This window comes from Ciconia boyciana, chromosome 2 (assembly GCF_034638445.1).
Source record: "Ciconia boyciana chromosome 2, ASM3463844v1, whole genome shotgun sequence".
Lineage (NCBI taxonomy): Eukaryota > Metazoa > Chordata > Aves > Ciconiiformes > Ciconiidae > Ciconia > Ciconia boyciana.
This window is the reverse complement of record NC_132935.1, coordinates 147919722-147943962: the sequence shown is the minus strand read 5'-3', so window position 1 is coordinate 147943962 and position 24241 is coordinate 147919722. Positions and strand designations below refer to the sequence as shown.

At 37.8% G+C, this 24241-nt stretch overlaps 1 protein-coding gene across 2 annotated transcripts in view; it reads left to right on the top strand.

Annotated features, from left to right (window-relative positions):
- Positions 1-24241, top strand: part of NEBL (nebulette) — a 273043-nt gene that overhangs the window by 121865 nt on the left and 126937 nt on the right. For both annotated transcript variants that reach the window (XM_072854422.1, XM_072854421.1), the window contains exon 4: positions 1408-1515. In XM_072854422.1, coding sequence (XP_072710523.1) covers positions 1408-1515 — 108 coding nt within the window. The remainder of the gene's footprint in view (positions 1-1407; positions 1516-24241) is intronic.

Sequence of the window (24241 nt, the reverse complement as noted above, 5' to 3'; positions counted from 1 at the left end):
TATGAACATACACATCGAGGATTAGAATGGGCAGGACAAACTGTATTCTATAGCCTTGTGAAACTTTACTTTTGTGATGTAAGGGTATTTTTTCCTGTATATCACCATCATAACATTAAGTGCTTGCTGGTGAAGTAAGCCTAAGCCAACCTTGAACTAAAAGTTTGGTGCATAAGCTGGATGTTTTCTGGTATCAGTTGTGTAAAGGAGAGTACTGCTTTTTGTGCTACTGCTCTCCCATATGTTGCAAAATCTGGATGTGTGTAGTGAATAAAGCAGGGGACATAGGAAGTAAAAGGAGGTTGTTATGGATAAGGTAGCTGAATCCATCTGTGGAGACATGGGTCCCAACTCTGTCTTTGCTACAGAGTTTTGTCTGTTGCTCAACGGTGACTTAAGATTTTGCAGATTTCATCTTGTTTCTTTATGTTGAAATTGAGATCCCCAAGACTGATTTGCAGAAGTACTGGGTATTTGTACAAGTAACTTAAGTCCATAATTTGAACATATACAAGTGTTAGGAATCTGAGAGGGAACACCCTGAGGCCCCTGTATGTTTTTGGAAATTAAGCTTTTTTCACCTCAGTTTGCAGGTTGCCCTAGAAGTGCGGATAATGCCATTCCTACTTTCCAGGGTGCATTATGAAGATTGATTAATGACTGTGGTGAGAGCTATAAAAAAAGCTCCTGAGGAAACTAATATCCCTACCTTGACGATAGGATTTGAATAGTCTGGTCCGAAAAAGGATACAACCACATATGGAACCATCTCTGCTGTGTACAGAGTAAAGCAGGGGGCCTTGTCAAAGGGTAATATATGAGTACCTGATTAAAGACAATATCCTAATGCATATGTGCAAGAGGGACAAATTAAGCTTGTACAGGCAGCCATTCCCTAACTTAGAAGACTGCAAAGTCAAACATTTGTAAATAATCTTCTCATGCAGCATTTATTTAACATGTAATTTATGTTTCAACCGGGGAAGAGACTGGTAGACTCATCATGAAGAGAGGCTGAAATGTGAAGCTGTGTATTAGAAGACCTCCAGATTCAGTTATAGCTATTTTTTGTGTGAAAATAAGTGCTTGCTTGATACTGTGTTGGCATCTGTAGTTCTGTGGTTACTGCTCTGAGAATGAAATGACCATGGAGGGTGATATTTCCACAGTTGCAGTACGCGTGGAGGTGAGCCCACGGCAGCCATGGAGGAGGCAGTTGCTCGGGCAGTGGGGAATTTTGTCTAGCTGCTGCCTACCTCTGTTCGTGGATGAAGGCAGGCTTCTCCTTTAAGCGCTGAAAGCCTTTCACAAATGCTTTATTTACAGTAAAAAAGAATTGCTACATTGCTAGGGGCACATTGTGGAAAATGAAAACAACCCTGTTCTTCTGTATTTTCTATTCTGTAGGTAAAATACAAAAGAGACTTTGAAGAAAGCAAAGGAAGAGGGTTCAGTATTGTGACCGATACGCCTGAGTTACAAAGACTGAAAAGGACTCAGGAACAAATCAGTAATGTATGTGACTGCCACCTAAAGTGATTGTAGATGGAGAAATAGTGTGTCTAAGAAAAGGTGTGTTTGTTGTTGTTTCTGATGAAGTCTGTGAGAGTGAAGAATCTGATTTTGGTGACCGATTTGTGTATGTCAGATTTTGAAGTGTGTGTAACTGTATACCACGGACTTGTACAGCACATTGGCAATGTGTGTTCACCTCTCCAGCTTTCAGCAAGTATGCTCAAAGTATGTCTATACTAAAATTATTTGACACTTTTTGCTTTTTTAAGATATTTGCCAGCAAGTAAGAATACTTTTGTAACTTTTTATTTACAGGTAAGCTATATAAATTATATAAGCTATAAAGTTTTGTCTTTTTTTAGCAGAGGCTGTCAAAATTAGCATAACTGGCAAGATGGAGTTTTCTAGAAGCAGATAAAATTTTGATACTGAGTTTTAGAAGAAAATACATGTAAGACAATGTTCTGCAAGATGAGAAAGGAATGGCAAATAGCAAAACTTAACCATGGGTTTCATTAGGCTTAGAGCTTGAATGCAGTATGCGTTCAGGAGTGGGATTTTTAAAAATTGAACTTTTCCTGACTTATGTTTTCACTAGGAAAGTTATTTATTTATATTGTATTCCCTTGTAGCATGTTTAACTCGCTGCATGATGGAATATTGGGTGATATGGAGTCCAAGTTATGATATGTATGAAATAGGTAAGAACAAGAGGGAGCTAGAAATGATACAGAATCAATACCATTAGCTTGTCCTCGCTTCCCTCCTGATCGTTCTTCTGCTGTGAGAACTTGTCTCCATAGATTATTTTGCGTATTTTTTTTTGAATCATTCCATGTAGTAATAAAATAACAGCCTGGCATCAGAGGCACCCAGTGTAAGTATGATCAGAAGAAAATGATGTTTATTCACTTGAAAGAAAAAACTTTTTTCAGGTTGGGATGTTATTATAATAAAAGAGTCACTGAAAAATACTAGTTTATCATAGGAATGGAGATGTACCATTCTTGCTGAAGCATTCACTACTTAAGTTTCGATATCCAGAGCTGGTCTTTGAGGTGAAAAATTGTGGCTCATTTCCTGCAGCCTTGGCCACTGGGGAGGACAGTTAATTTAAGAGCCGTGCAAATGCTCCTGTGCGTAGGTAAGATGCAAACAAAAGCTCGTATCTTATGTTAATGCTGGGGCTAACTGAAATTTCTGGTTTGTGAGAAAGAAAAATGTATTCTTCAGTGTGGCAAAAAGCATGGCCATTAAGACTTCCATTTGGGATCTGGGAAACTTCAGTGAGTCCCTGGTTTTAATCAGCTGTATTTTTTATTCAGACGAGGAACTTAAATTAGGTCCTCTCATGACCTACATAGCTTCCTTGAGTAAGAGTGATTCTTTTGTGTGGGGTAGTTCTGGAATGCATCAAGGAGATGGAACAAGCAATGCTCTGATGAATACTTAATCCCTTGCATGGGTCTGCTCTGTTAGGAGAGGTTGAGAGGAGTATCCTAGAGCAGGCCTGTGGTACTCAGTTTTGGATATTGGCATGCCAAGGAATTTAATTAGATCTCCCAAGCCCAATATCCTCAACATCGGAATATAGAATAGTACGACACAGCTGACTTGCATACTCTTTCTCTCGCTCTTGTTCAAAGCATATTGGGTTTTCTGTTGTGGGAAAGGGGGAAAATAAAAACAAACAAATAGTTTTGTGAAATGGGAAGGAATTTTCTTCCCTTCTCTATTTTTGAGTGGGACAAGGGGGTTTCTCTTCTAGCAGAAGACCTTGCTGCACAATTTATGATACTGTCTGGCTCCTGAACCAAAGGTATCTACCTGGCTTTTCAGACCCAGAAATATATTTTTAAATGTGAAGAGTGTTTTTCTTTTATTTTCAGTTTTCTTTCTTGGTCGTTGGATGTACCACTCCTGTCTCTTCATTCCTAACCACCCAGCCTTAACAATATAGATTTGTTCCACCCAGTCTTAACAATATAGATTTGTTCCATCCAGTCTTAACAATACAGGGTTGTTCCATTCAGTCTTAACAATACAGAGCTGTTTTCTTTTCTTGATGTATGTAGCTGACAGAGATTCCAAGTCATGGACTCTATTAGAAATAATTAATATTGAAGGGTAAAATGGAATTTTAAAATGATGTGCATGATAAAAGAAGTTGCATTTCATTTATGCTTACACTAAAATAATAATTTGATTTATAGCATTATATTCTAGAAAGATAATTCTGCATAGGCCACAACTTGGATCTAATTAGAAAACTCCTGTATTATAGAAATGCATTCCACACAGAGTAGTTTCTGTATTTATCAGATAAACAGTATACATCATGGACTAAGGATCTAATTAAGGTTTCAAGACACTGAAAGGTAAGCACTTTAATAATTCTAAAATAATTTTACTTTTAATATATAGCAAAATGGAAGAATACTAATATATATTTAATTTTCAGTTTTTTCATTTCACCTTGAAGTATTAGAAACTTCTCAAAGAGCCTATTGGAAACAAAATTGTAACAACTTCATTGAAGGGGTAAGTGAGCACAGTTAAGTGTGTAGCTATTCTTGATGAAGATAAATAACAAAATAAAACTAATGATAATAGATGTTATTTAGCAGAAATCTTTGTAAAATATCGGGTTTTGTCCTGAAATTAAGTTTTGCAGCATACATGAATATTAGCACAGTGCTCTGTCTTTTTAAAGAATCTCTTATGCTATCAATATAAACCTTGCGAGGAAAAAAGATAGTAGGGGGAGTGGGAGGAGAGTGGGTTGATGGAGGGGGTTGGATTTCGGTTGCTATTTTGCCACCAGCAATCCTGCCTCTGAAGACTTAGACCAAACTCATGGAATTTATTTTGTGGCTCAATGGATGTATCAGGACCAGAATGGAGTTCCTTAGAAAAGAATGAAATTTACCCCAGTGTTCCATTTTTTTTTAGCTTTAAAAAAACCTGGAACATTCTGCTGCCCCAAGCTACAACTGTTACAGCTTCTTAGTGTTGAGTTAGCTTGAAAGGCGTAAACCGCACATACTAGCATGCTAGTCTAGATTGATGTAGGGAAGGCTGCATAAACTAAGCAGCATTTTTTACTGATGAGTTTGCAGGGTTTTTAGCACCCTTTGCATGGCTGAGCAGGCATTTTAAAATTTATTTAAATTTTATGAATTAATATGTGTGAAAATTTTTATAAGTATTATAAAAAGTATATATGTTTAAGTACTATAAAAGTTTATTAGTATTTTTTCAGTTATTCCAAATATGAAATTTCCATCACTTCTGCTGCAAATTGTCACTGTTTCTTGCCATTGAATAGGTAGTTAACACACACAAAATGTATACTGTTCAGACAGAGAAATGTGTTAATTTTGTTAAAAGACCTTGCAGTGTCTTTTGTCCATCTTGAACTTTGAGAGGATTTTCAATATGAAAGATTTTCAATATTTTCAAAATGAAAAAAATACCATGTATTTTTATAGGTGACTTTGCCAATAAGCTAACTGTAAACTGATTTTACAAGGAAAAAGTTAAGGTGGCAGAATAATTAAAGAAGATGGCAAAAGTCTATTTACTGATCTATCATGACACATGGCTAAATGAAGAAGTGGGAACTCAATCTAATAATATTTCCTTTGGGGAAATGGAACACTTTCAGCAGTTTGCAGCAATGAGCTGCAGCTTACTGCGACTGCACGTTTATTTCTAGATATATGGCTTGAAGCATGTTTTATCCTATGTGAAATAAGTTGCTCTTTCTTAAATCTGTTCCTGGTAAATGTCCGCAAAGTATAAAGCAAAACAGGCGTCCATACAAATTGATGGAGTGAGAAGCTTTCATTGAGATAAAGGCCAGGGCTTGGATAGTAGAGGTTGCTGGCTTGGTTGTATGGCTGGAAGGGTGCATGGAAGCTTTCACAGTGGTTGCCCTCATTACATTGAGAGCCCGTGTAAGCATTTCTCACTTCCACATTCATGCTGTTATGAACTTAAGTCACGTGGCAGCAAGAAGCAGCACACATCTGTGCCCTTCTTCCCTTTGAGAGCTAGCAAAATGGAGTCATGCAGTTCATTGATATGTATGTGACTTGTTTTCCAGGAGGTTTGGATTGTATATGAAATGAAAACTATACCTTAAGGTAAAAAAGGAAAAGAAAACAGATTAAATTTGGTTTACAAAGCACATTTCCAAGGTATCCTATTTTGGTGAAGACCTTAAGTTAGGAAGGACAGTAGAGTTAGTAAAGAGAAGGTCACTGAATCACCCCTGGGGGATGGAGGTGTTGTCCCCATATAGCAGGAGTTGCACTCCTCACTGAGGTTAGTGAAGCCTGTATTGGATGCAGAGAGAGAGCATGAAATCCAGCTGATTTTGGAAAAGCTACAAATAAAGCCAACCAATCTTCCCCCCCGCCAAAAAAAAACAACCAACCCCAAACCATCCTAATTCCAAGAATAAATTAACAGAGCTTTTTGCTTATTTGTGTGAAAAGTGTTTTAAACATTTAATTATTACGTAAAATTGCACTTTCCTTAGATATAATTTTTGATTATATACAATAGAATTTTCTTATTAATTAAAATCTTGTAACATTCTCAAAAGCAGTGTATGTGGATTTGAATGAGAAAGGCTATGTATTCGTTGTCTTTAATGAAATATGGTGTGTTTTTGTTTTTTTTTTTTTAAGTATCAAGGGCCACATTCTACCTCCAGTTAAATGTATACAGCTTCAGGGGAAGCAGCGGAGGACAGGATTTCCCCCATAATTTGAATCAACTAAACACCTGTTTTCTGGAGAAAGACACAAATGATAAGGAACTGGGTACTACCTCAGATGTGATATAAATATGTCTTCATGTAGCAACTAAAGGAGGAAACAAATGACATTGCTTATGTACTTGTGCACATCTGCACATATGAAATTAGAAACTGTCCCTAATAGACATTGAGCCATGGCTCCATATTTGGAAGCTATTGGCACAGTTGTTCAACCTGTTTACTTGCTCAAACATAAAATGGTCTCTTAAATTGCCAAAACAGATTGTAGAGAAAATTGGCAGGAGAAGATGTTAACAACAAGGCCCGGAGCTCCATTTGTAGGATTCACAGTGTAAAGCCTGCAGATACTCGTCTCTAAGGGCTTTTTTGCCTCCATTGAATTCAAGTGAAGGAGAAGAATAGCATGAAAGGGAACAAGAAAAATTGACAGCAACATCAATGTCTACATTTCACAAAACCAACCATGGCACATCAACGAAGAGACTGGGTAAGCATGTTAAATCGCATACAAAAAGAGCTTATATTGTTCTAGTCAATGCTGGGATTTTCACTGCTTCTGAAGTGATTCACACTTTATCTGACTGTCTTTATATTCCTAAGCATGATTTTTTTGATGTTGTTGTTTCATTTGGAAAATATGCATTTAATCATATATGACAACTGTGTCTACTAGCATAGACAGAATAGCACTTGCTGACCAGCGTATGAAGTGCTGCATGCCAGTAGCAGAAGTGGAAGGCTCGGTGCTAATACAAGTGTATCTCTGCAAGAAGGTGGAGTTCCTACTGTGCTCCTGTGCAGTGAACATGCATGCATAGAGTCATGTCCAACCCTGTCCCTTTTCTGGATTTATCTTCTAATCTTGCTTTGAATACATACATACAAATGGAAATTCTGAGAAGCCCCAAGTCCTTTGGCTTTCTAATATTTCTGTGTTGAAGTTTTCTGACTTCTCATTTTGAGTAAGCAGAAATGATTCTGCCTTTAAATGTAGAGTCCCAATAAATGCTTTAGAAATGACTTAGCAAAAGAATCACATTAATTTTCAATGATGATGAGTATTTTTTGCAGATTTTTTATATAGCTTTCATATACTGTACGGCTTTCAGAAATTTGTAAAATGACCGAACACATGCTTAAGAAATGATGAGTCTAAGGAAATGTAAGTAACATTTTAGATAGAACTTGTGCTAAGTGAGCAACTAGAAACCTGTGATAATGCATATCAAACCTCAGTGTGTATTCTACTTAAAAGAAAAAACATTTCTTTAATGATCATTATCAAAGTATTATGCCAAGTTAGAAAAGAACTGTTAAATTAGACCCTATGTATATGAATTCTTTACCTACACTTTCAGTAAAAAGTCTTAAATTATTTAATGGCATGCTACTTTGTCCACTTCTTCCTGCTTTGATTCCTGCGTAGAGCAATAGTCACCAAGCGTTCAGCTTTGTAATATTTTCTTTAATTTACTGTTTTTTTAATTGCACGGTATGATATTCCAAACACCATAAAATGTTGTAAAACCAACCTGTTACTTCTTTGCAGAGTTTTCCTCAAAGCTTCTTTCCCACTTCTTTAACTGTATTTAATGAAATTGTTGTCTAAGAAATGGGGAGGTATTGGAAACACCTTTTATGGAGTCCTTACATGAAGAACTAGAGCACAGAGATTAAAGTATTCGTGCTCATCCAGTAAGTGGCACCTAGAGTAAACCATTAGCTTCTATGTCAGCCTTCCATTAGAGGTAGAGGGAGGCACAACCTTTGTTAGGGAATTTTTACAGCTGTTTGTTGGGTAGGAAAAGATCACTGAGAATCCAGAGTAGTGTGTTCGTGATTCATCAGGGGTGGCGCTGACTTACTTTTCTGTCCCCATAACTTTTTCAGATTGTCTTTGTTGGTCTCCCTTTCTTAATCCTTCTGATATACATGACAATAGCTCCCAACATGTGGGAAGAAACAGTATTTTTAGATCCCAAAATGTCAAGTTGAAGGATACTTTTTGGAATGTCAGATACTCATTACAATTATTATGTATGAATCTGCCAGTACAGGTGGAACTGAATAATTTAGTTGACTTTTAACTACTGGAAAAGTTCTACTGAGCAGGTGGACTTTCAATTTGCAGCAATGCATAACTCAGTCACATTAGGTCATATTCCATGGGGGTAGTAAGACAGATATCCCTAACATGGTGACATTCTTCACCTGCTGAAGATCAGCTTCCTGGTCCAGAGCAGGAAAAGTATTAGAGTCTATCAGTGACATCGTTATAAGACTACTACTTTTGTAACACAGGTGAAAAGATGCATAACTCTTCACCAGAAAAAACAGAAGCATTTTACCATTGAGAAACTGGATAACAAACCCCTGCCCAAGAGAGGCAACTGCATTTGGAAAAACTGTTAGCATTAAAAATAGGGATTTATAATGGGTGTTAGTGAGTTGTTTGACCTATTATATCCCATACTGCCCATAACAGCATTAGATGTGTAAATTCAGGTAGGCATTTGGGTAAGCCCATTGAAACACTAACCCCAAATCTATACTGAATTTCTGGTAAGCTACTAATGTGTGAGAGAAACACCACATCAGCAAATTGTATAAAATGAAAGTGCTTGTCTGGCAGACACAAGTCTATTTGGACTTGAATGGCACATGACCTTGGGACAATTTCTGCTTGGGGAAGGCTCCCTTTCAGCAGCCCCACAGTGAGGATGGATAAGTGACCTCAAAAGAACCCTCACAAATGTGAAGCTGAAACTGTCCTCAGAGATGGGGAAATATTTTAGGTTAAGTAGATCTCTGGTAATCAAAGCAAGCAGATGTGACGCCTACATAGCTGCCTCTTAAATGGTCTTATTCCATCTGGCTTTATTCTAAAGGCTTGGTTAGAAAAAATTCTTTTATCTCCTTTTTTAGCAAATATAATATGATATATATTATTGTGGTTTATTACATTTTTTCCTAGGATTTCAGAAGTCTTTTTTATAAGTTTATAGAAGAAATTGCCGTAACTATTGCTTATTTTCTTCTCTATCAGTGCTTTCATATGAAATTAGTTGATTACAAAAGTATTAGAGCCTTTACGATGTTAAAATACATCTCAAAGTTTCAAAAAGTTTTCAGTGAAGTTCCACAGGGAATAGTGTAGTCTTTCTGATTCTAATTAAATAAATAAATTTGACAGGATGACTGTAACCTCGCTCACTATATTGACAAAATAAAATGAGTTGTGTGGTGGAAGTAAAACAAGCCGTCCAGAAAAATCCCCAAAGGTATGGATTTACTGCACTGTGTAAGTGGGTCAACTCATGCATGAGAAATGAATGCTAATTGTAAACTGGTTGCAAAACTGTAGACTTTAGTAGAATTGAATCAAATGATAACCTAAATATTTTGATAGAGATGTCCTGTCATGCTTCTCTTTAGAAAACAGCAACAAAGCTGAGCATTACAGAGAAATAATTAAAACATGTATTTGTGATACATTAGAACAGTGTCATTCAACTCCAAAATCAAAGGCATTGTATTCATTTATGTCACTGGCACTGGTAAATTTTAAGTTGAACGTGTATTTGGTTAAACCTGTATTTGGGTTGTTTGCTTTACATGAGGTACACTTTAATTCAGTAAAGAATGCTCTATTTTTTGATGATCAAAACGTTCGGTCCAGTCTAGAAAAATACCTCTTGGGCTTTTTCTCGTGAAAATAATAATAAAATAGAAATATCTAGTTAGGAGATAGAAAAGAAAAAGATAGAAATTTCTGTCTTACTTGTTTCATCTTCTATTTGTGATATAACATTCATATTGCAAGGCAAGGCTTATATGAAAGGCATCAGCAATTTAAGAAACTACTACATAATCTTCAAATGTGTAACATAACATTTGATGGACTTCATTTTTAATCCACAGTAATTACCATATCTTGTCAACAGATGCATGCGTTACAGATACAGAAGTAAACCTCTAGGTCAATATGTACTTATTTAAAATTCTGAACATCCTAATTGGAGGCTAAAACAGCTGTGTAAATGTGAGCAATAAATTGACAGTTATGCTATTTTCATATTTTGCTGCAGTATTGACTGTATTGCACATGCCTCTTTGTACTGTAGTTTATGGAATGAAAAATTCCAAGCTGTAACGAAGACAACTATAAAAAGTGTTTTGTGGCAACTGTTCTAAGCACCAGTCTGTCATCTGACTAAAGGACTTGAGTCTCTAAACACTAGTGACTTCAAGACTTAATCGACTTGGAAGGTTTCTGATATTTAAATATATGGCTTTTTCTGTTGTGGTACTAAGCAACTAAATCATGACAAAACCCCAACAACTTCTTTGTCCTGTGTCACTTGAATATATTTAAGCAATATCAAAATCACTCATTATTTTTAATGAGTATGTATTTTTGAAGCCAGTGTTTTTTACCTATAAAAAAAAAATGAAAATAAAAACTCTTCATAGTAGCTCAACTTGGGGGCTAGTTAAAATGAAGCTTTTAGAATGAGAAAAAATTAATTAGCCAAAAAGTTGAGAACCAGGAGTTAGCACCTCCAGAGATCCTTGAGTAGTTAAATGCTTGCAAGGAAAAGATAATTTCTAATTTCCTTGTTTTCTTATATTGTCCATTACTTGCTTATCATTTCAGCTTTTAATTCTGTCTTATCTGATGCTTTTGTACTGTGCATCAGTTGCTAGGGCAGCATCTTAGGCAGTAAACCTCCTGCTGAAGAACAAGATGCTCTGCTTCTTCTAAAGCTAATACCATCTTTAATCTTGATCCCTGGAGATTTGAATGTCTCACCCCTATGATGCTCATAGACTTCATTGACCTTGACAGCAGGGGTATCTGGTCCTCTGTGGCACTCAGTTATTTTTTTTGCATGTTAACACATATGTCTGTGATTTCCTTAGCCTGTCAGTAGATACATTAGTTGTGACAAAGCCAGCACTGTAGTAAGTGTAATGATTAAACTTTTTAACCATCCTAACACAAGAGGGGAAGTAGCAAAAGTTTGCATATGACGGTTCTGCTTGTGTCTACAAAGATCTTGGAGGATAAGAGTTTACTTTTCCAAAAAGCAGATTAGAATGACACAAGTATTGCTTTCTAACCCTTTCTGCTCTCAGTATTATTCAAATAATTACTTAGTTACAGAAATGTTTGTGTACTTTTTTGAAAGGTTCTTTCTCTGGCTCACACCAATATAGTCTCGCTGTTAGCAACCACGATATTTTAAGGGAAAACTGAAGTATTGTTTTTCAGGTCTGCCTTGAGTTAATTTCTTTTTCTCCTGTCTTTTCTCAGTTGGTAAGTCAGTGACCCTGTTCAGTCCTTCAGAAAGATGAGGTATAAAGAGGCAGATGCTGAGTATTTCACTAAGCAAGCCACAGGCAGCAAATAGAGGGAATCTGAACCCTGTAGTGACTAAATAGTGGACTTTGGGAAAGTCTAGTCTGAGGAAAACATTTGAGAGGTGGTTGTTTTGAACTTCAAGGCTGGTTGTTTTCAGCCTTTCTGAGCTTCAGCCCTGCTGTGCCCCTGCTTTGTATCAGCTTCCCCCTTTCTTCACTAGGGAATGATGGTGTCAAGTGAACCCCTACCCAGTTTGGCCTGTCCAGCCCTTTTCCAGCCTTTAGAAGAGAAATATACTCCAGAGTGTGTGATTTATGTTGCCAGGGTTAACTGATTTTTATAGGGTTTGGCATAATAGGGTAGCTCTTTCCAGTTTCCAGAATAGTGAGTGGGTAAGCACCTGAGGAGGATAGTGTGGCTGGTGTGGGTTTTGGCACAGCAGAGGTGGTCTTTGGGGGAAAACGGGAGGATTGGCTTATGGGGAAGCTGTGGCAAGACCCAGAGTCTGCATCAGGGCAAGGTCTGGGTGTCTTCAGGCTGTGCCTCAGCATACCAATACTGAGCAGGGATCCTGCTCCCTCTTCTTCTCAGCTAGTGGGACAAAGGCACTTTGTCACCTTTATCTTGAATGATATTGGCTACCATTTTGTTGCAGAGCTGGAGCCACTCAGTAGCGGTGCTCCCTCAGGCACCACTGATCAGGAATGAAGGATTCAGAGGATCTGGGAAGGTGTCTCCATCTCATCTCTCATGTTTTCTTGCCTGCTTCAGGCCTGCTCTGAAGCAGGTGTGGGCTGGGCTGCCCTTGGCTGCAGTGATGTGAGCACAAGGGAAATGGCCAAAGGTTTTCTTTGCCTGTGCCAGGAGAGCTGTAGATACGACCAGGGCAAGGGCAGCAGGCGTGGAATGAGGTCACTTGTTTGGCATTGCCTTTTGTTTAGCATTCCTTTCTGTGCAGTGCATGTTTCTGGCTCCGATAATAGCTGGCGTACTGTCTTGAATTGAGAAGTTCATTTAGCAGTCAGGTTCCTTTTCAACAGAAATTAACTGGATGAAAGGCTCAGAAAAGCTTGGTGGTGATAGAAAATTAAGGAGAATTATCAATGAAGGTGATGGCAAGAAGTTATAGAAGGCTCCGAGAGTACTGAGGGATTGGAGATTAAATGATCAGCCTATATTGAAAATGGGTAGAAAAGATACTGAAAAGACACAAATGAGGATTGAGCTTTCAGTAGGGAAAAAAAAGGTCAAAGAGAATAAGTCCATAAAGGCACAGGTAGCACAGAGCTGGAAAAGTGAATGTGATGATGTACTATTTCTTACAAGGCAAGAACTAGGACCAGGAAGTGTAGCAGTCAGGCATCATACTTAAAAGAAAAACAAATATGTGGCATATAATCAAACTGTGAAACTCATTAAGATAGGAGACAGTGAAGTCTAGAAGTATAAAACACATTAAAAGAAGGATTAGACAAGCTTGTGAAAGTTAAATCCATCAGGAAATATTAACTATTGTGACCCAAATCCAGTGACAGGGTCAGGAAGGCTCTGGTATGCTGATAGCAGGAAACTGGAAGGATCTTAGCAAAGAGAAGACTGTATTTCATAGGTACCTTCCCTAAGCATGCATTTTTGAGCAGTAACAGAGCCATGATGGTGTCATCAATGAGTCCATCAGTGAGCTTAGTACCTTGTGCCATTTCACAGCTGTGGCTCAGCCCTGCCAAGCAGTGACCAACCCATTTCTTCCTTGGTAGCATAGCTGGGTTGAATTTACAGAGTTAGAGTTAAAAAGGACTATTAATTATACACCTGACCCTCGACCCTCTCTGGTATCAACAGGCTTCATTCATGACATCTGATTGTCTTCCTGGCCTTTCTGTTACAAACCAGAAAGCCTTTCTGAGCCTTGAATGGCAAATTTTTGAAGAGGTGGCTGAGGTACAAAGGTAACTGGGGTATGGCAGATATTCCTTACGGACATGCAAGTCTTGCATGTCCGTGGCAATTGACAGACCAGGTATTAGTCAAGAGTAAGATGATTTTGGCCCCACTAGTATTTTAGCGGTTTTCAAGTGAATCTCCTGATCATCCTTGGCATTGCAGGACTGTCTTGGAGCATACGAAGTGGATTCATTCCAGATGAAACTAAACTGAATGATGCACTCCAACCACCAAAGTGTATCCATCCAAAGTGTGACCAGAGTAGAGCTAGACCATAGCTACTCCCCCCTGCTGTAAAATATGGACTTTCTGTCCTCAGAACCGTTTCATTCGAGAGATCTGCTCCTAATGGAAACATTGCTTATGCTACCATGCTTAGGAACCAGTCGTCACTTTGAAGTTGCATTCCTGTGAGACCGGAGAGTGATACTAACTACAGCTACAGGCTTTAAAATTCAGCAAGTGGAAGGGTGGAAATAGTGGGTGCTGAAAATTAGATTGTTGCATGACCTCTGTTTGCCCTGTCAAGGGGTCACTGAGACTTGTCTGGTGTGTGCACTAAACTTGTAATTTATGTCTGTGGAGGATGTCAGGAGGAAGATTCATGTCTGGTTGTGCAGGTCCTCCATTAGGACTTAGAAAGACATGGATTGATTAGGTGGTTATTGCCACATGCAAAATTAGCCTGGTCAGAGACCCCTAACAGGGAAGCTTAGTGCATAACCAGTGAGCCAGGCTGCGACTGATAGAGCCTCAAAATTTTAACAGTGGATAACTAAGATAACTTTGGGAGTTATCGCATCTGATATGCTGGGCCTGAACTTTGTGGATGACATACTGCATCTGTCAGATGTGGGAACTGACTTTTGCCATGGTTTTTTGAGTCTGGATCAGCAGGATAGGCACACAGCCCCTGTGTGTGTGTGTATATATGTATATGTACGTGTGATACAGGAGGGAAGGCAGGTAGCCAGAAACATAGCCGTGCTGGTTGCTGTTGCTTTGGGAGCAGTGTATAAATATATACCAGATGTATAAATGAGGCTTGGGAACTGAGTATATCCCACAGGTATAAATGAGACTTAGGAGTTAGTTGGTAGGCTTGTGTCTGTAGGAAAAGATATACCTATGGTCCAGAACAGCTTGAGGAACTTGGGCAATCCATAGAAATCTGCTCCATGTTAGCAATTTGTTTATATTTTGCAACACAACCTTTTCTGACACCAACTCCAAATAAAATGAGAGGGTTGAGGGCTGAGGCACACAGTCCTCCTCTGTTAAACTAGTAAAGCTGGCTGTTAAAATGTATCCTGTGGATGGGGCATTCATTCACCTGCGTATCCTGCTCTGTGTTTCGTTTCTGTTCTGAGATGTGTACTGCACAGAAACGGGTCCATTTGCTCACTCCTATTTCTTATCTGTTTTCAAGGACTGGCTGGACAGAAGAGAGGGGTTTCAGGAGGTGTTTCCTGTTGAGTGAGCACTTTGACTCACTCCAGTTAGGAACATTGCGTTGTAAGGGCCGCTGAGTCAGGTCCTCAGCTGTCAACAGCATTTCCTCACAGAAATCTTGTCATGCATGTTTTGAGCCTGATCTTGAAAGCCTTGAGATTTTTGGCCTTCAGTGTCTAACCAGGTGTTACCTTAGGTGTTTCTTGTTTGTCAGACAATTTCTCTTAAGCACGATTGGATGCATGGATCAACCGTCGCCAATTTGTACTCAGACAGGACAATACAGCTCATTACACCTGGATGTAGGAGGTCTGCTCTTTATTCCTAACCTTGCTGATGGCATTCTTCGTTGCCTCTGGCAAGCTACATCACTTCTGTTTCCCTTTCTACAAAATGGGGATAATGGTGCCGAGGGCCTTTGGAAAACTGTTTAAAGTTATAGTGAAAATGACGGAACAGCCGAATGGTATGGCTGCTGGTTGTTGTTACTTATGTGTGCAAATTTTGTTAGGGGTAACTTGGGAACATAGGAAGGAGTAAAAGAGGGGTTGTCTTGAGTCATCAACTCCAGTACTCTCTCTTGTGGACAAGCATATCATACAAACTTCTCAAAACCACGCCGAACTCCATATTAATCTAATCAAGGCTTTAACCTATTCTTTTTGAAGATTGTTTCATAACTTTACCTGCTGGAGGTTAAAAGCCTCATCCAATTTTCACAATAAATTTCTTCATGTCAGGGCTATGTCTATTTGTGTGCGAGCATTGTCTTTTTGTTTGCATGGCAATTCTACCTCCGTTACTTGTTGAGAGAGAGATGTAATTCTTAGACTTTTGTTATATGATGCTGAACAAGTAAGTAGTTTTCATGTGCCTGTGCAAAAATCTCCCTGTTCCACAAACTCCTGCCTCTACCTGTTCTGATGGGAACTCACTTCTTTTGAGTACAGAGGATGAGAGTGTTTTTCACACTATTGTAAGTGAGATTTTAAAAATACCTTGCCTGTTTAATTTCAGGATTATATTTGCTTTTCTTCAGGACCATTTTGGTGGCCTGCAGTCACTGTGTGATTGATTCAGATATTCAACTATACCTCTCTCCAATTATCAAAATTACAACTTGCAGCAGAAATTCTCTGAAGAGCATATTTTTGCATTAAGTAATATTAAATTCAATCCTATTATTCCGGACCTCAAGCCTGAAAAGTTTTTCGTAGAGAATCTTCTTTACAGCCATACCTTGTTAATAAAATTATTTAATTAAATTAATCCCAGTAAGGCCCTTAAGGTAGTTCCTCTTGGGAATCTTTCAGCCTTTCAGCATCGTTCTGCTATCAGCACAGCTTATTGAATTATTTGTGCAATCAGCTGATCTCCTACCTGTCTCTGAATTTGCGATTCTTAGATCAATCTCCATATTTTCTAACTTAATACATAAACCTTATTCTTTTGTGTTTCTCTGTGGTTGCCATGCCTGATTTGGTAGATTCTTAATAGTCCCTGTTACAAGATTTGTGACTTCAGAGTGCCAGGGATTTAATCACTGCTCTTGGTTAGTTATTTCCAGATTCTTTCAATTTGGGCACTTAAAAATCTGCTTTTTAATTCCATTTCCTGTTTGGTAATTTCCTTTGCAAACTCCATTAGCTGTCTTTTTTTTTTTTTTTTTGGTTATTATTTGTTCCCCCCCTGTATTTTGATAATTAAAGTTCCCTTTTAGGATTCCATTCTTAGACCTGCATACCTGCAGTAATAGGAAAGAGATTTCATAAATACAATGGTCTAATCTTGCCAGTTTGTGGTCTTTGAATTTTATTCCTGAAAGCTAATCAACGTCTGCTTTCCCAAGTAACAGGTAGAAGTAATTTGGCAGGGTACTGATATATAACAGTGCTTGCAAATGTGTGAGAATGTCCATGTGATGTTATAGATGGGCTGGTGGAGTGGAAGCTCAGTTGAACTAATTTCTGTAATAAAAGTCTTTACATTTGGCTGTAGCTTTAATGTATTCCACCTTCATAAAACTTTATTCACTCTTGTCTTTCCACTCTGCTCAATACCAATGTGACTGATGGGTCTTTTAAATAGTGAGCTTTTCATTCCTCTCTCTAGCAGCCCTGTTCCCACCAACTTTTCTACCAGCACCACTGGATCAGAACAAACTTCTCCATCATTGCCTTCTGCAAAAGAAATGAACAGTATTTAGCCCCTTTTTATTGGCTTCCATTGTTGTCTCTTAGTGTGCTCGTGCAGCACAACGTACTGAGAAATCCTTCTGTCTCTTCCTGCTGTTATCCTTTCTTCCCCTACCTCTCATCATCCTTGGTTGCCTACTTTCATAGAAGACAGCAGGAGAAATGCCGAGTTAACCCAACCAACTGCTGGTAGGGAAATCTGTAAAGCAAGTATGGCAAAAGGGTGGAGAGGAAAGCAAAATATTAAATACTAGTGCATTTTGCTTCAGCCAGTGCTAAATTCCCCAGGAAACAATGGACAGATTTTGAAATCCTCATAACCATGGAGTCCATAATGCACTGACAGGGATTAACCAGTAATTCACAATTTTTGCAGGGTCTCTGCATATTTGGGCTTCATTTTTAAACAGTTTTTCAGGTTCCCAGAAAAACTAAAAAAATCTTGGGTTTGTTTTCAGATTAAACCTGTGATTTTCGGAGAACAGTTCATGGGCAAGAAGTGAACTCTAGGAGATTCCAGGGTTTGATGTGGAGTTTAGGAATGCATAATGCTCTATGGTCTATATGTATAGTACATCCACCTGTTTCCAAGAGGCATTTAAAGTTGTTACTCTGACCCATGAAGTCCTAAATATTGGGAGCTACCACCTTCTTCACAGGTTTATGTTAGTTTGAGCAAGAGATCACGTACTCCAGAGTTGTGCTAGAAAACTTCTGTCAGGTTTTCTTTGGTGGCATCACAAAAATCAAACCTAGGACAGTGGCAAATTATATTTGCAGAGTAGTTCTACATGTTCCTCAAACAAAAAAGATTGTTCAGGCAGAAGTCTTTTCCTCATGTGAGTATATCTGCAGTAAGGATTTTGCTGGAATTAAAATGCTGTAAAATATCACAATTAACATTTTTAGACTAAGATGACACCCAGATGGTATTGTTCTTTGTTTAGAAGGAAGAGTATCCAGCCAGGCCACTCCACTTTCCCTTCTCTATTCCTAGTTCAAATTTCTGGAATTTAGGCATGCTGTATAAAGCTTGTTGTACTAAGTGGAAATCTGGGGAGCTCAGCTTCTTGTGATTGGAGTATAAATGTGCTGAAATAGGAAAACAGTTTTTCAGGAATGGAAACAAGGAAAGTTCAGCCACTCATTGACTCTCTGTTGATTTGTTCTACTTTTCTCTGATTTTGATTGCATTTGTGATGATTCATCAGTGAGCTTAAAGATATTAAAGATACTTTTTCAGAGGTGTTTGTGCTAAAAAGACCCAAAGGAGTTCAACAGTATTGTCTCCTTTCGCATTCTGCAAGGTGGACTGATAAGGATTTTAAAGCAAGATAAATGCATACTTTTTTTTTTAACTTAAGTGACAGGCATATCTTTTAGGCACTGCAGAATTTCAATGACTGTGTAGTGAATTTCCTAAATAATGACAGACATGTTGGAAATCTAGGAGAATATAGGAAATACCAATGGAAAACTTTTATCACAAGGAATTACATCCTTTACTTGGTATAAAAAAAAGATTATTTAGAAAGAAAGATCATATGGGAATACAGGCTTTGAGAAATTCCTTGCCTGTTGGTTTCATACAGCTTTTTGTAAAGTTCAGGTAATTTTATTTCCTTGGTTGATGTGAATATGTGAAACAGTATAAAACTTAAAAGTGATAGACCTTGTTAAAATTCTTACTGTCATTATTGATAATTGCACTAACGGCCATATAACTGTAGACGTGGATGTAGTTCTTGTGTTTGACCTGTTGCGATAAGAGCTTCCTGGCTAGTTTTTACTTTGAAAGATACTACAATTTCACAAATGCTTTTGCTGCAACGTGGAGCCTTTCAAAGTTATTCATAACAGAAGCAAGGACAATCCTTTTTCTGTGCTCAGAATATGTGACAGTCTATTGTGTGGGGCACTCATTTCAGATGTAGGTTGCTGTGTCTCTGTGCTGCCTATGTATCTCTGCCATTGGAAAAGTTTCACTTTTTAGACCTATTTTTCATAAAAAGTTGGAGGAGGCAGAAAGAGGAGGAAGGGAAAGAGAGAGAAATCAGAATAGTTAACACACAGTTGCTTTGAGCCAAAGCAGAATTCGGATCTGAGTCCCTATTTTGCCTGAAAATCTTGAGTACGTGTCTTGCACCTTTGTATGTGATGCCTTAAATCAATTTTATACAGAATTTTATGGAAATTGCATGTAAGCTCTCAATTTTAGAGGAAAGTAGTGTGCTGATCATCCTTTTCAGTCCTACTGGATAAACAGTTAAATTGGCATGGATTCATAAACAGAATGAATGGTTGGCAGAGACGCTTTGATCTGAAATATCAGCTGTAACTTTACATGCTGTGTTTGTACATGCAAACCAAGGAGGCTCCAGGTTTAGTGTGTGATGGACCATAGCTCAAGATCTCCCAGTCTCCTGTATCTTTTACTGATGAGATTTGGTATTTGACTATTCTACCAGACCGAAGTCTTCCCCCTCCTTCCTTTTGTCTGTCTCCAACTCCACCAAGAAAACTGAAGCTGAGCTTCTGTGTATCTCCCATTCTGCTGATGCCCAGTGTAAGACAAGAAATCTAGATGGTCACAACCAGTTTGCTCTCACAGCAAAGTTCCTTTTTGTCCTCTCAACTCTATCCAAACCATGGATGGGTTGTAGAGTGATTTTTTTCGCTGGAGGCAAGTGGTGTACCTTTCAGGTGAGACCTGAATTATAGACATCTTTGGCGAGTTTTGCCAGTGACATATACTGACGTGTCTCTGACTTCCCTGCCTTCCTTTTTCACCTGGGACAGTCCTCTGCCAGCTCAGTGGTTGGTGCCATTCTCCTGAGACTCTCTGGTAACATCTCACTGGGGTGGAGTACGTTTCTCAGGATGGGATTAATCTCATGTTAGCTTGTTATTTTCCTTACAAAAATGCCAGGAAATGTAGAGGCACAACTGCATTCTCATATTGGTTTACTGAAACAATAAATCTGCATACTTGTTCCAATGACTTTTAGTCATCAGGGTACAGGAGGGCAAACCTCTTGGTAGATCTGTGTGGCCAGCTCCAAATGCCGTGCCAGCAGATTGTTGCATCAAGGGAAATCCCTTAGCTTGTGTGCAAGCCTGAAAATGAGAGGACATCCTGCTACTCTTTTTGGTCTTATTTTGCCATGCATGCTTCACTGCTAAGCTGGGTCTACATTGTTTCATCTTCTGTGTTCATTTTACAAACCATTTCTAGGGTCATATTAGGATTATCCTTCAGTGAAGCAGTAGTAGTTTAAGTCTGGGTGCATGTGCTTAGTGCTCTAGGTGTGATCTAGGACAGTTTTCCTGAAATGAACTATAGAATATTGCTAACATTTTTAGATTTTTCAGAAGTTTTCTTGCACTGACACATAAGGACTGTTACATTTATATGATACGAACGCAGTATCAAACCTGATGATAGAAAGCATGGTTCATTTTATTCAAATGCAGTTGTGCAACTCTGAGTTGTCTACAAGCCAACCTATTTTTAATTGCTAAGCAATAATTCACTTATGTTAGAGTCATTGCTCCAAATGACCTTGGCAATTTACAGTCCCCTGTAGCTAATACCTTTCTGAATGCAAACAGTGAAGCCCGAACTCTGTAGGTGAATAAAGTAATGCTTTGCTGTGTGTTAAGATCAATTTTCAAGTATGCTTTTTGTATGGTTTAATAACAGTGCTGTACTAAAAGCTATTTAATCTTTCTTATCAAAGTTAACCTTGATGTCCTCATAGACATTCAGCATTTTTTTGTTCTGATTTGGTTAGTGTGATCCCTTCTTAAGTTAGTTGCTCATTTTAAAAAATTGTTTAGTTTTCCCTTTGCTTTAATGATGGTTCTTTTTAAAAAGAAGTCTACCTCATGGCTAGCAATAATCGGTCTTTTTCCCTTACTCCCCCCCCACCCCCTTTTTTTTAACATATATTTCCATGATTACATTAGTTTTTTATCTAGAAGTGGAGAGAGTCATTGCTTATTGAAATGATGGTTTATAAAGACTCAGTCTTTTAAACTAAATTTCTTCTTGGTATCCTGAAAGTCTTGTTCTTGTACAGGGTTTTGCCAACATCTCTGCTTTGTCTGTGCTTTCCCCACAGATGCCTTCCACACTTCCCCCTCATACATCTGTAGCTTTGGCAGGTTGGTTAGAAATACCCTTAAGTCAGCACAAAGGAAATCAAGGATTTTTAAATGCTCACTTTTTTTTCTTTCCTGGATTTTCTGGCTCAGTTTTAATTCAGTAAATTTTGCTGGAATTCTATTATGGAAGTGCTATGTTAGATAATAATGATGATGAGCATTCCCTACTCTGCTGCTTTGTGGGAACCTGCTTGACAGAGTTTTAAAAAGTAGCCTTAATAAAAATAAATTAATGCTATTGATAAAAGTGCTAATAGCCAATGTGGTGACAAGCTGTGCTGTCTTGAAAAAACAATTTTAAACCCCTAAATCATCATTTAATTCTAGCAAGGCTTTTTTATTGTGAAATCTATAAGCAGGTCTTACATATATGAAGAGCACAGCATCACAGATGAATTTCGCTTTGCAGAACTGAGAGGAGATTTCTGCCTGTAAGCTTCACTTTGAAAATGTGCTTTAAGAATAGAAACACTGATAGTATGAGAGATCTTTGAGTAGTGAAAAAATGTGGTATGTTTTTAAAAAGCAATGCTGTTGTTCATGCTTGTCTATAATAGACCCTCATATCAACATTTGCACACACAAATAACCATTATGTAAGCTGTTTAGGTCATTAAACTGGATGTATGTAAGGTTGTGCAGAAAGGATGCATGAAGAAAGTATCATTCATCAGTATACTATAGTAAGTATCTGCATGCTTCCTTCTGGCACTTTTACTCCGTTTCCTTCTTAAAGGAAATGAGATCATTCAAGGTAGACTAGTCCTTGATGAAAGAGGTGTAAAGTATCTTACATTTTGCAAAAGTGTTGTTAAGAACTTTCCAGATTAGCTTCTTACTTCTAGTTTTTTAATGGCCAATACTAAGAAAATATTTTAATGTTAAAATTTGAATATTAAGAAGTATTCTTAAGAATTAAGAAAATGTTCATTAAGAAACTTTTTGGATAACTGAAAGCTATATAACTGTTTGGAAGCAGATTTTAGTAGCCAACTTTAACCTATATGAGGACAGTTTATAAATTTAACAGGTGACAGCTTCTTAAACCAGTCCCTTAGTTAATATGGATGATGATATCAATTTTTACTCTGATAGAGGAGAAGAATTAACTGGCAATTTAAAAATTAGCAGTTATTATGGCTATGATCTGATTAAAGTACTTATGTGTGAGTAGACCATGACTCCAAGCAGTACTGTGTTTATCTGAACCTTTAAAAGGCCCTATTTGCAAAGCTTAAAGCAATTAACTTGTGTAGTATAACTGTAACCGAACTGTAATATAACTATGAAATGCAAAATTACACTGCACAGAATCAGTCTTAGTTAAGAAGTGGTATTCATAAAGGACCTGATAAAGGGGATAAGCAAAGAATGACACAAGTTTGTGATAGTTGTAAGTTATTCAAGGTAGGGCAAGAGTAGAATGTGAAGAATTACAAAGCCTTTGTAAGAGTGAGTAACTGAACACTGAAATGGAAAATGAGATTAAAAGTGCAGATAAATGCATATGTATAGCTTATATTTATAAAATAATGGCCTCTGAACTGACCATTACCTCTCATGAGCTACTTCTGTGAAGACACTGCCTCAGTGCTTAATAGCAGTCAAAAAAGCAATTCAAACATTAGAAATAGATAGGAAAACAATGGAAAACAAAAGAATAAACACTTGATTATACCTCTGTGGAAATCCTTTTTTCACCCATACTTTGAATAATGTTTTGGTTCTGGTATCTTCAACTTAAAAAAAAAAAAAAGGTTTCTGGAAAGTCACCAAGGATGATCAGATTCAATGGGAGGAATGAATGAGTCCAGGCTTAGCAGCCTTCAGCCTGGATGAAAGGTGTTTCAGAATTTGCAAAAGTGTTGTAGAAAGGTCTACAAAATCATCATAGAGAGCATAGTCAGGGAATGACTGCTCTCTCTGTCTTCTAATGCAAAAACTAGGAACTAACAACTGAAGCTTGTCAGAAGTACAATCAAACCAAGCAAAAGGAGGTGCTTCTTTGCGGAAGGTATTAAATGATGGATTTTTGTACTAGAAGACGATGCGGATGCAAAAAGTTTAGGTTAGTTCAAGGACAGGGCAAGCACTGAGAAGAAAAATCCGCTGTGGAATGAGACAAACCACACCAGGCTCAGGAAATACACCAGACTGAAAACAGTTGGAGTCAGGTAGTATGTAAGTGGGGGAAGTATCATATATGTTTACCCTCTCCGTACTGCTTCCTACTAATGCTTGTGGCCATTCTTGGATAAAGAACACTAGCCCAGATGGACCTTTGGTCTGAGCCAGTACTGGAGACTCTTAAATTCTTTCCTAATATAGAAGCAGTGATAAAACATTTATATAAAATATTTTTATAAAATATAGAATTTAAAACATTCATATAATAGATGGAAAGAAATTGCTGAATATAAGTTACTAGCTAAATATGAAGGATATAAAAAAGTGAAAGAGTCCATTATAAATGGCTAACAGTTAAAAATAATAAAGCTTTAAAAATAAAGGATCTTTATAAGATGTATTTTTTAGGTATAACAAAGATAACTTCTGCCAATGTAATCTTATTTCAAGTCAATGGAATGCGGTTTCTAATCTGATCCTTTCCAATTTGTCTTAGCATTTTGCATGTTGAATTCGTATTTGAAATCAGTAAGCTCTTATTTCACATTTGGGATTTAGGCTTTTTAAAGTTACAACTAGGAGATATAAAAAGTTACAGTATTTTTGGAATTAAGCAGAAAGATGTGTCCTCAAGATATCTGAAGCTGGACCACATGACTGTTTAAAGAGGGTTTGTTGTCTGTGATT